The sequence below is a fragment of the Ceratotherium simum genome, chromosome 2 (assembly GCF_057802395.1).
Source record: "Ceratotherium simum simum isolate JZ-2026a chromosome 2, ASM5780239v1, whole genome shotgun sequence".
Taxonomy (NCBI): domain Eukaryota; kingdom Metazoa; phylum Chordata; class Mammalia; order Perissodactyla; family Rhinocerotidae; genus Ceratotherium; species Ceratotherium simum.
The window spans coordinates 1783810-1796997 of NC_141901.1; the positions used below are offsets into that span (position 1 = coordinate 1783810).

Here is a 13188-nt window from a genome sequence, read left to right on the forward strand (position 1 = left end):
GGAAGCAAATGTCTGACTTAAATGTCTTTTCCAGAGTCCATGATGGTTTAAATGTGTATGTGCTCCAGCTGGGAAGTGGCTGGAGAAGGTGACAGGAGGCCCCTGCTGCAGTGCCGGGTCTCAGTCTGCTCTCGCGAGGGGAGTTAGGACCAAGAAGGACTTGTGGCCCTTACCTCTCCGCACGTTGTTCCAGAGATGGTCTTTGCTGGCACATCTCTCAAATGCCTCGGGGAGCTTGACAGAGCCTGAGCAGATATACCAGAAGAGAATGCCAAAAGCGTAGACATCCACGGAATTATCATACTTCCCTACAGCAAGAAGGGTGACAGGTAGTGAGCCAGGGAGAGAACCGACAGCATCACCACTAACTTGCATCTGCAGAGGCCTTCACACATTTTTTTCTAAAGCTTTTAACATTCATCATCTCTCATAACAACCCTGTTAGGCAGCACATATTTATAATGCCCATATTATAATACAAAAAACTATGGCACTGGGAGCTCAAAGCTAGATATTAAGAGAGCCAAGACCAGAACCTGACAAAGAAGAAGAAAAGTAGAACTTTTATTTTAATGGGACAGTCAAAAAGATTAATCCTGAAAGGTCATGTTAGGGAAATCAAGTCGGATATACAGGTGGGTGGGTAGGCTGGAACCACAATATAAAGATTTTTAGGAGGCCAGCCTGGTGGCGTAGTGGTTAAGTTCGCGCACTCTGCTTCAAAGGACCAGGGTTCACAGGTTCGGATCCCGGGCATGGACCTACACATTGCTCATCAAGCCATGCTGTGGCAGCATCCCACATACAAAATAGAGGAAGATGGGCACAGATGTTAGCTCAGGGCTAATCTTCCTCACACACACACAAAAAAATCATTTATTATTTAAAAATTATATTTTTTTCAAAATATATGAGCAAACATACCCACATGGCCTAATCTTTTTTTTGTGAGGAAGATTGGCCCTGAGCTAACAACTGTGCCCATCTTCCTGTATTTTATATGTGGGATGCCATCACAGCATGGCTTGATGAGCAGTCTGTAGGTCCACACCCAGGATCTGAACCTGTGAACCCCAGGATGCTGAAGCAGAGCACACAAACTTAACCACTATGCCACTGGGCCAGCCCCCCAAAAAAGATTTTTAAAGTCAGATAGAAGAGTCTGGATTCAGCGGGCAGCAGGAAGTTAGTTATGTTCTAGAGCAGGAGGTGACTTGAAGAAAATATTTTAGAAAGATTATTCTGACAGCAATAGGATGGACTGCAGTAGAAACAATTATAGGAATTTAAATATGAAGTAGCCAAAATAAAATAATAGCAGTGGGAATAGAAACTGAAAAAGAAGTACATCTAGAAAAAGAAAAATGAAGACTGTGTACTTCACTCCAATGTAGTAGGACTATAGCTGACCAGCTAACTCCTAATCTTTATGTGTATTACTCAGTGAAGCATTGGGGGAAGACTTGTATATGAGGCTAATGAGAGAAATCCAAATATACTACTAATTTTAACTCTCACCAATACTAACAAATGACTTGCAATTACCTTTCCATCTTCGCCAGCAATGATACCACCATTCCTCATCCACTCAGGCTCAAAATCTGAGAGTTATCGTTTAGTCATTCTTTTCTGCTCATCATCCATATCAAGTTAATAACAAAATCTTGCCCATTCTTCCTCTGAATTATCTCAAATCTATCACATTTTTTTCATTTCAGTACTACTACCAACCTGATCCTGGAGCCAACCACCCCTGGTCTCCCTACCTTGGTTCTTGCTACTCAAATCCCCTCTACCTACTGCTGCTCAGCTGATCTTCCACAAACATTCTTTCATCCCTCACCTGCTCAAAAGCTCAATATAGCTCCTTACTTCTTCCAAATCAAGCCGTCACTCCTCTGTGTGAATTTCAAGCTTAATGTATTTTACCTCCAAACTTGTTTGCTATTATTGCAAATGGAATCCCTTCCTGTCACGCTTATTTCTATCCTGAAATTTTCCTCATATTTCCCTTTCCCTGGCCTTCAGAATTTTCTCCCCTTCAGGATACATGGTTGGACTCCAGAGGCAGAAAGATCTAGATTCTAATCCGAGCCCCATTACTTCTAGCTCAACGTTTTGGGGTGGGTTTCTTCATCAATCTGGCCTCAACTTAATATTATCTATGACATGGACATAAAAATCAAGATCAGCACAGAATTGTTGTGAGGATTAAATGGAACAAAATATATGAAAAAACATACCCACATGGCCTAACTCAAACAATATACTTAAAAAATATGAGTTCCCTTCCCATCTACCAATTTTTCCAGATTTGACTCAAGTTCTACCCAAAATCTCACCTCTACCGCAAAACTATCAAACGTTTCAACCTTCATTTACCCTTCTCTGAACACCAACATTACATTATGCAGCACTTAATCACCGCTGTCTTATACTGCTTCCTAATTATTTTAGCTCTCTTAAAGCACTGTCGACTATTAAGTTTTGTAATGATAGGGGACAATTCCTATGACATAGGAGTTATTCAATCAATACTTGATGATTAATAATTGGTTGATTATGGCAATTATGGCACTAACAGCCTGGACAGACATCCAAAAGAACAGCTGGTGACTCCCGTCTATACTTTTCTTTCTTGCCCCTTCACTTCTACACTTTTCCCTCTACTTGTCTCAGTTTCTCCTGTTCTGGTTTCTCCCCCACCTGTGCCAGATCTGCTAGGAGTACCTGTGACTACTCTCAGCCCAAGGGGCAGTACTCAGCGTTAAAGTGTGGAGCCTGCCCAAACCCCTCCCTGCCCTCCAGCTTACCTGTGAAAAGTTCAGGGGCCATATGGATTGGTGTTCCCACAATGCTGCCCGACATCATGGCCTCTGGCTTGCAGAATCCTAAGTCAGTGATCTTGGCACGGTTCTGCTTGTCCAACTGCCAACAAAGCAGGGCGAGAGTCACCCTGTGCCTGACCCTGCACAGAGCATTTAGTTGCAGACCCCAGCTCAAAAGTAGGTATCTACTCCAAAGTAGCACTTCATCAATCCTGCCTCCAGCCTCCCTGTCTCCAGATTCATTCCCATTTCTGTCTTCTTCCCAGACTGTAAGCAACCTGGCAGCAAGGACTGTCTTTTCATCTCTGTATTCCCAGCCCTGACATAGTGCCCGGCACATATCAGGAGCTCAACAAATCTTGGAAGAATGAATAAGTGAAGGGCACTGAGGAAAGTATTTCAGTTCCTGACGTTCTCTTCTGACCTCCAGACCTCAGGGCAGAAAGTGGCTAAGTAAGAAGGTTAAGGTCCCTTGGGCAACTGAGGAGAGTTTCTTGAATACCCTGTAGTTTCCTTTCCTAAAGTTTCTGGAGAATAAATCTATGTCTCATTTGGCTATTGATAAGCCTCAGGTTTCAGCCTATAATTTTAAGAATATCTTTCCTGTCCCCCAAACTTCTGTCATCTTTATACATCATTTAAATGTTGCCAGAGACACCTCAATGATAATTCAATATATTTTCAAGAGGAGTATGGCAAAAGATTATAATTTAGATAACAGGAGGGTTATAGTGGGTTCATGACTATCTTGTCTTTTAAGGTACATTTACCCATCTCAGCCCTCATCCAGCATCTCTGATCAAACCCTAAGCAATAACAAGACCCGGAATCCTCAAAAATATCAATGTCACAAAAGCAAAAAAAGGCAGAAAGACTATTCTAGATTAAAGGAAGCTAAAGAAACATGACAAAAAAATGCACTGTATGGATACTGGATCAAACAAGACAAACCAACAGACCATATTTGGGATAACTGGACATATTTGGGACAACTGGAAAATGTTAATATAGACAGTATATTAACTAATCATATCATATCGATGTTTAATTTCTTAGGAATGATAATGGCGTTTTCATTACGCAGAAGAATGTCCTTTTTCTTGGGAGATACAAGCTGAAGTATTTAGGAATGAAGTGTTATCTGCAACTTACTCTCATATAGTTCAGTAAAAAAGTGTGTGCGCGCGCGTGCACGCACATGTGCGCGCATGTGCAGATAGAGAAAGAGATACAGAAAGACTACATTAGGAAAAGAGAGACAATGAATCTGGGTGAAGGGCATATGGGTCCTCATTGTACCACAGTGTTAACGTTTTTGTAAGTTTATATTTATTCAAGGGTATCAAGAGAAAAAACCTTAAGCAGTATTAGCTAGGTTTATGATGCAATTCCTCCCTAAGCTTTAAGTCCAAGATACCATCCATCTACTCTGCTGTTAACTGTACTACTTTCCCTCCAGTCTTTTCCTCCGACCAAACATACATCTACATGTACCCTCCAAACATCACTTAACCCACAGAGGCAGGGTGCTATCTTGGGGAAACAGCTCTTACTTACCAGCACATTTTTCAGTTTGATATCACGGTGAACAAGTCCCTGGCTGTGCAGGAAGCGGATTCCTTCCACCACATCTAGCGCTATCTGCAAACGTGTCTCCAGGGTCAGCCCAGCCTTGGGGAGACAAAAGAGCCTGCTTGTCACTAACAAGACAACTCCTTAATCCAACCTGCTTAACCCAACTCAGAGTTCCTTATGTAGGGTACTGAAAAAGCGACTGCACCAGGGTACACAAGGACAGAAAAGTAGACAAGAAAGGGGAGAGGAGAGCAGTTAGGAGAGGGAAGTAGAGAACAAGCAAGGAGGGACGAGCTATAAAGGCCAGATAAGACCCCTCGGAGGCTGCACTTGGGCCAGCTGGACAATGCGCAAGTGTGAATAGGAGAGGCACAACCTAATGACTGAAGGCATGAGCGCATTTCTACCCCTGAACGAAGTGTGGAACTGCCCTGGGTGCAGAGGAAGTATTTCTAGGTCCCTCAGGTAGACTTACTTCCATTGCTTTGTAGGCCTAGTTAGCCCAGGTTGGGTTTTAAGGATTCGAATACCAAAGTTACTCATCTAACTTCTACCAAACCTCCAATTTAGGGTCTCCTGAATTCTGAAGAACATCACATCACTCATCCAAAATGGTTCTCCAGGCCACTTGTGGAAAAGTATCACACTCTTTTGAAATGAAGAGCGAAAGCCACTTGGAGAGTCATTTTCTTCATCATGTTACTTTCTCATGGCTCTTGCAAGCATTTCTAAGGACTCCTCTGTCCTTCTTCTGGAAGCTTTCATATAAATGGTATAAGAGGAATCTGTGAGAAGGGACCTACCCAGATACTCTGGGGTTAGCTTTTCCTCCCTTCTACTCAGCTTCAATGTAGGGAACCGACAAAACACACCTCTCTACCTCCCTTTTGGTGGTTGTTCTAGATGAGAGAAACTCAACATCCAAGTGAAGGTATTTTGCCTTCACTCAAATAAAATCTTTCAACAGCTCCTCATTGTCTATAACAGAATTTGAATTCTATGGAAATTCTTAACATTTTTAGTCCTCTATGATTTGTTCCCAATATTTCTTTGCACATTATCTCCCCCCCATTCCCAAAATGAACCAGCTGCTCCAATATGACTATGTCTTTATCGGCCTTCCAATGCTCTGGGCATTACGCTATTCCTTCCCCCTGGTGTGGCCTCTTCTTTCCAACTGCCCAAATTTTACCCATCAAGGTGTACTTACTAATTCAAATGCTACATCTTCATGAATTATTCACTGACGACAATTCTCTTAAAAGTTCCTGGCAATATACTTTTTGACATCCTATTGTGGTGCTTAATCCAGGGCCTTGTACAAAGTAGTCACTAATAAATATCTGTTGACTAAACAACAAAAACTGGCTTTCTCCATTGAGAGCCAAAAAGAGAAATAACAGCAGAGTTACAGGAAGCTTTTCTGCTCTTCTGAGTAGTCTAGATTCTTACCACTACCACAGGAGATAAAAGTGGTGAACTGTACTTTTCTGGATATGAACTGGGCAAAAAAATAGATTCTGAGAAATTTGTAAGGTTTGTTGGAAATAAGGGTAATAAAGCTTGATTACTCCAACAGTGTCTTATGAAAGCTAGAAACTCTGAATAAACAAGAAAGGATGAAAGGCCAGAAAGAAACGTGTGGATCTGCCTGCCAGCTGGCTCTCGCTCTCTCCTTGCCTTGCCTCACCTTCAGCCCAGTGTAGAGGTCGCGATGTAGCCGCTCCATAATGAGCAGCACAGCAATGCTGGAGCCACCACCGTAGTTGTAGTCGATGACTGAACCATGGAGATCCACCAGCCGCTCATGCTTTGGCAGAGACCTGGTGGGAAGGAGAGAGGTCTGGGCTCTAATCCTGCACAGCATGCCACCATGTGGGAAGGACTAACCTTGAGACCACACTTAGTCCAGGTCCAGAGATAATGGCCCTCAGTACAGAGAGAGGGCAAAGAGAACAGCCTCTCTAACAAGGTCAAAGAATTATGGAATCTAAAAATGGCTATGCCTTAAGGACTAAGGAAGAAAGTCAAATGGAAGGATGAGTCTGAGAATTTAGGATCGTGGGGAAAGGGCAAGCAAAGACAGTAAAGGCCTTGAAGAGAGCACATTTCTGGGCCAGACACAGAAATACCGGTCTACAACATTTTAAGATGTAGGAATGGAGAGACAAGGCATGCTGTAGCTCTCAATACAAAATTTATACCAGGCTTCTGGTTTCTTCTCTGGATCTTTCCCCACAGAAATGAATGAGACCAGAACATACCTCATGTAGTGAAACTCCAAAGCCAGGTCATTCCAGTGCTTCTCATCCGGGGGGACAACCGACTTGAGGGCACAAGGGAAGTGTCCCCCCCAGTTGTCACAAAGGTAGACCACACCATACTGGCCCCGGCCCAGCTCCTGTCCCAGTTTCGGTTTACCTATATGGTACAGAGACAGAGATGAGGCAGGAGGGACTGGAACCTGCTGGGCAACCTCCCTAAGATTCTTAGATGTGGACCTGCCTAGAAGCAGGAGGTTGTAATTATGCTGAGGGAAGAAATTCTGATTTTATTCTAAACCAGTAGAAAGTAACCTAACTGGTTTGATTTAAATAAACTTTGGTCATATTATGCAAACTATATAAATTCATGGCAGGACCAAACAGAACTCAGGAATTCAAAACACATCAGTGGGTACTTCAGCAGCTTTGCGAGGAAGCAGCTTTAGACACTGGGATTCTCCAAGGTTGGACATGAGAATGTCAAGTGTCCAGAACCCTCCTCCAGTTTACTTGGGGAAAAAACAAGGACTCACGATGCAGCAAGACGTCCTGTAAAGAACGGCTTTCCAGAGAAAGGCGGGCCAGGCGAGGGGCGTGATCTTTCCGAACCTTCAGCCACAGATCTTCAGTTTTCTCCAACCGGCCTGAGTGGCCAGCTTCCAGCTGGGAGGGAAACAGAAAAAAGACATATGACTCATCAAGTCCCTCGCTTTGGCCTCCTCACCTGTTGTATAGGGATAATAATATGTACCTCATAAGGATAACTGTGAGAATTAAATATGATGTATGTAACATAGCTCAGAGATTGGCACATAGTGGGCTCTCAATAAGCAATAATTTTTCCTCCTGGATGCATAATCACATCTACCCACCCTCCCCTCTACACATGTACACATATGCACACACACACCCCCCACCAAAGGGACAAGCAGATGTCATATAATTGTGAACTTGTATAGAAGTTGGAAAGTCATCCCTTTCTGTCACTCATTCCTAAAATACTATATAAACTTATATAAAATTCCTACCCCTTGCTTTTCATTCCTCACTCAGTGAAATGGGGAGAAATTAACTGAGTCCCTCCATTCTCCCTAGAGTTAGAAAAATATCCCCATGAAAAATGTATTGATGAAATTTTCTGTAACATCCTTTAACAGAACAGAAAGAAAATATATTGATGATTTTAAAAATTATATGGAAAGCAGTGGGCAAAATATTCCCCAACGGATGAGGTTCTTCTCTGCTTAATCCAGCTATATCTCCTTTCCTACACACCCACCTGCCGCAAGGAGGCTGCAAAAGCCTCATGGGAACTATTGAGCCGAGTCCGGAACTGGCTGCAGATGCTCTTGGCCAACTTGGAGGCACTGAGGCTCTCAATGGCCTCCTGCGCCACCTTCCTCTTCCACTCTAGTGTGATGACAGGTGGGCTCACCCATGTGATGCGCTGGATGATCTGCCAGGATGAGGACAGCGAGAACAGGGAAGCATGGGAGACAGGAACCACTAGAAAGAACTGATGCCCTTCCCTCTCTGGGTTATCCACTCCTTTGAGGCAGGCTCTTAAGATAGGGGCCGTATGAAGTCCAAGACTCCTCTCCAATTCCATCTACCTCAAAATCAGGGCTCAGCCCAAAGGAAAGCATCAAAGCACACTAGGCCTAGTTTACATGCTCACAAACCCTCAATACATTATGCTCAGTGCCAGGCGGTGCCTGATACATCCCTTTCTGAAGTCAGTAAATAACTCTACATAAAAGCCAGATCAAATTCCAGAAAAGAAACCACACGCATGGCCTCTGGCAACAAAGCCTGGTTCAGAGAAAACATTTTAGGTTGGGAAAAAGAAATATGAATAAGCTAGTGAAGTAGAGTCTTATGGCTCCATAAAATATCATTTAAATGTGCCACTTTTAAGAGTTAAAGGGAGCAGTGTCAATAATTATTTCAGATTAGGCATAAATCAGAATTCTTCCAGGCAGGCAAAGCAGGACAAGTGCCACCCTACAGTAACAAAAGATCCTAGATGGCAGTTTTTCTGTTGGAGTGACTGAGATTCATTTGAGCCAACTGGGGGCTGAAAAATGTTCCTCTAAGCAACCACTACCTGTTTGATTTGCTCCCACAGCATCCTTGTGACTGAGGACCCTGAGTGAAATGTGACTTCAACATGATAGGCAGCATTTAAGATCTGAAAGAGAACACACACGAAAAATCAATATGCCGAGTAGAGTGGCTATTAAAAATGCAATAAATGATACTGACTTCAAGAACAGAGTCCAGTCTCAAGGTTCCCAAATTTATGCCTCAATATATGTGTAGAGTCAACACAGCTGATCATCTATTTTGTGACTACTGGGGCCCCTTTACTTCATCTTCATCTTCTTGCTCATTGACTTAAACTGCCATTTTATAGCTCACATGCACCTCCCACAGGCAGTGGTCATGTGATAGGAAAACAAAATAAAATTCAAACTGGATTGGCAAAAAGTTGAAAGGGAAATTCTTGGCTAATGTGAAGCTGGGCTTGTGTGTGGAGTGTTTCATGTGTTATCTGTGACACGGTGTCTGCACCATTCTTTGAGTACCTGTTTGAGATAATTACTGGTGATGTGAACTGAGACATCCTGAGACTTCTCCAGGCTCTGCAGACACCGTTCCAGGGTTCCGACGAAGCTCTCACGTAGGTAATCCACGGAGCTGATCAGCTTGTTAGCCACGGCCTGATTGAGCCGGGAGATGATGAGCTCCTGGATCTGTCGGATGCAGCACTTGATCTCTCTGGTGCCCACTGGTTCTCCATTCTCAGGGATGATGACGTCTACAGAGGCAGAGAGAGAAGCTAGCTGGCTGTGAGGGAAAGGGGCAGGCACACTGAATAAAGGCATCTCCCAGGTCATGAGCCAAGGAGCTACCATGAGGACAGCTACAGAACACGTGGTTGGCTGACGAACTGTCCCTCAGCGTGATCGGGGCCGCGTATCAGTCGCTTGACGAGGATACGTTCTAAGAAATGCATTGTTAGGCGATATCCTTGTTGTTCGAACATCATAGAGTGCACTCACGCAAACCTAGATGGTACAGCCTACTACACACCTAGGCTATTTGGTACTAATCTTATGGGACCACAGTCGTATGTGCAGTCTGCCATTGATCGAAACATCGTTATGCGGCGCATAACTGTAATCCTCCACTACTCAAGGCATCTAAAAATCCTAAGAAACAGCAATTGTCTCTAGAATGAGCCTATTGATTTTATCAGCTTTTATGTCACATTTATAGGAGGGGAGAAACAACATTTATTGAGTGCAGACTATTTGAAAGGCACTATAATAAGTATTTTACATATGTAATCTAATTTAGTCCTCATAATAATTTTGTCAGGTAGGTATTATTGGTTATATTTTATAGGTCAGGAAACAGCCTCAAAGAGAGGACAAAGTGGGCATTGGGAAGGAGATGGGACAGTTAGGCAGTAAGTACAGCTAGTATTTGAACCCAAAGCTCATGGATTCCAAAGCCTCTGATCTTTGTAATATTTCACACTGCCTAGCATATTGATGAGAAAAATCCAAGAGTCAGGAATTCCATTCTAATCAACTACTAGATAAACAAAAAGTAAAACTGGAGTGTTGTCCCCACCATGCTACTACCTCTCAGCATTAGAAAATCTGTTTTGCAAGCCAGAGGACATAAGAACTTAAGAGAAGACAAATTACTTGCAAAAACTCTACTCCTAAAAAGGCACTCTCGTGTCTACTGGTAGAAATTTAAATTGGTGCCACTTCTTTGGAGGAAATCTGGCAATATCTATCAAAATTTTAAACCAACCAACAAACAAAAAAATCTACATACTCTTTGACCTAACTATTGCTGTGTTTCTAGCAATTATTTTTCTAGAAATATACCCTTACAAGTCCTAAAGATATATTTGTTCAATGATGATCAACGCAGTACAGTCTGTAATAGCAAAAAGAAAAAAAAGAAAAAGAAACAGCCTCAATGTCCATCAGCAGAAAAGTCAAATAAATTAAGGTACATCCATATGCACATTTACAGAAAGATCTCCAAGATATGAGTTAAGTGAAATAGCAAGGGCGGAACAACACGTGGAGAAAAACTAGATGACTGGGGGACAGTATCTTTATATCTCTGAGTTAAGTACCATGTATGTAGGTATTATCTTTTCAAAAAATAAGTGTTTTATAAAGTATGTATGTCATGATACCCAGCATGCATGCATTACCTTTGTTTTAAAACAAATAAAAACCAGTAATAGAAATCTGGCTCCACAGGATACGTGGTAGCTCTCTTCTAAATCTACTTGTCATTGCCTCAAGGGTACCCAGAAAAGACTTAGAACAAGGTAAGCAGCAGACATGTAAGTCCTGTCTAATATACAGGCAACCAGATAAGTAGATCCACTAATCCACTACGTAGTTAACAAAGCCAGACATTTGATCTCCTTGTTCCCAGTTACTCACACGTAACCACTGTATCCCAGGCACCAAACATGGTATATCTGGCACATAACAGTCACTCAAATATTTCACTGTCTGCCCAACCTACCTGCCCTGACCCCCCTTTATCATGTGCACCATGATGCCAGCATTGATGTTCCAGTGTCTTAAATTCAATATTGAGAAGACTTTCCTAGGATTTCCATAGCAAGTGAGCATTTCTCAGCAACTCTTCCCTACAGTGGGAATTCACCAAAGAGGTATCTTGCTTCATCTTCGGAAAGACCTATAAGAAATCAGGCATCCTGTGCTTGCTAAAGTCAACTATATTTTCTTTGTATCAGTAACTGTGACACAGTCATATACCATCATTCACACACTCATTCATTCTCCAAAAATGTAGTGTACACAGACTCTCTTAAATTTTCTGCAAGGGATATGATGATGAGTAAGACCCAGATCCTGTTCTTCAACTCTAGGATTTCAGAAAATAGTCAGAAGAATATAAATAATTATAACAAAAGATAAAAAGTGAAATATGCCAGAAATTTCAGTACAGATGAAATGCTGTGGGAGTTCAGATAAATGCAATCATTATTAGCCAAGAAAATTAAAGATAACTTCATGAAAAATGTTATTTGGAAGAGGGCTTGAAGGGCAGGTAGGATCTGGAAATTCACAAACAAATAAAAGACATTTCAGGTTTAGGGCAGGGCATGAGCAAAGAAAAAGTAAAGGAAGCATATAGAGGACAGCAAGCAGTTAAGACCAACTGAAATAGAAATTACAGGAAGGTGCATAGTGGGAAATAAGACTGGGCAAGTTGGTAAGGGCTAGGCTTTGGACAATCTTTAATACAAGGCTAAGGATTCTAAACTTAGTCTATAGAAACAAGGAGCCAATAAATATGAACTGAGGAAAGGCAGGAGAGACGCCAGCGAGATCAATTAGGTAATAATAGTGCAGTTAGACCAAAGAAGAGAGAACAGAAGAGCAAAGGTTTAGATATGAAACATGCAAGAAGACTCATCTTCTTCTTGGCAACTGACTGGATGTGGAAACAAGAGGAAGAAAACAGTTAAAGACCATACTGAGGTTTTGAAGCTGGTTACCAGGAAGGTGGTGGCACCACTAACTGGGAACAGATTAAGAAGCAGTAAAGCATGGAAACAAAGAGTATGGGCTCAGGAAGCAGACTGTCTAGATTCAAAGTCTGCTTCTACTATTTAGTAGCTGTGTGACCTCCAGCAAATGACTTAACCTGTCTAAGTCTTAGTTCCCTCACCCAGAAAATGGCAATAAGCAGAATCCACCTACCAAGGTAGTTTTTGGGAAAACACAAAACAAAACTGCTGCTAGGTCTCATGTCAGAAATTCTGATTAATGGGTCTGAAGTGGTCTTTGGTGGTCTCGAGCATCTCTTTTCAAGAAGCCTCCCAGGTGATTTGGATGGAAAGCCATGATTGAGACCCTCAAAGGGAACTTGCAAACCATGTCACTTTAATTAATAGGAGTAGAGCTACTGTCATGCAAGGAGGTTTATACAGCAGTCAGGATACAAAGTCAGCAGCATCTAAACCTCAGACACCAAAAGACCCGACTAATCACTTTGGCCCAATTTTGTTAATAGCCATTCATGAAGAACGGGACCACCAGAAAAGCTAAAAACACTACTCTTGGGAAATCCTCCTGAGCTGAGTTTTAGGAACAACCCAAAAGGAAAAAAGACCAGAACACACACAAAAAGAACCAATAAAGAAGCATGGGCCACACTGAAGGAGCCAACGCTAATGCATGACTCAGTAACATTTTTCAAGCAGCTCTTGTCCAGCTCCACCAAGGTCAAGGGATACAGATATAAACCGGAGATTAAAACGTGCTATCAGGATGAATTTACCAAAAGTTGGACTAACAGTCCTGGGAAGCAATAACAGTGGAATCTTCCAGGAAAGTCTCTGAGAACAAGAGAGGCCACTTTGGCTAAATGATTTAAGGTGGGCTGCTGCTAATGACACTGGAGTAGATGAGATTATCTTGACCCTGCTTTTGGCCTTCAGAATT

General features: G+C 42.3%; 1 protein-coding gene across 2 annotated transcripts in view; it reads right to left on the reverse strand.

The window, feature by feature from the left end:
* Positions 1-13188, reverse strand: part of DSTYK (dual serine/threonine and tyrosine protein kinase) — a 45853-nt gene that overhangs the window by 4717 nt on the left and 27948 nt on the right. Inside the window, exons 4-12 of one of the 2 annotated variants that reach the window (XM_087437096.1) lie at positions 9256-9488; positions 8775-8858; positions 7947-8123; positions 7201-7330; positions 6668-6824; positions 6094-6226; positions 4386-4499; positions 2814-2928; positions 174-308 (exon numbers count right to left, since the gene is read on the reverse strand). In XM_087437096.1, coding sequence (XP_087293222.1) covers positions 174-308; positions 2814-2928; positions 4386-4499; positions 6094-6226; positions 6668-6824; positions 7201-7330; positions 7947-8123; positions 8775-8858; positions 9256-9488 — 1278 coding nt within the window. The remainder of the gene's footprint in view (positions 1-173; positions 309-2813; positions 2929-4385; positions 4500-6093; positions 6227-6667; positions 6825-7200; positions 7331-7946; positions 8124-8774; positions 8859-9255; positions 9489-13188) is intronic. The other variant, XM_087437103.1, reaches the window with a different exon arrangement.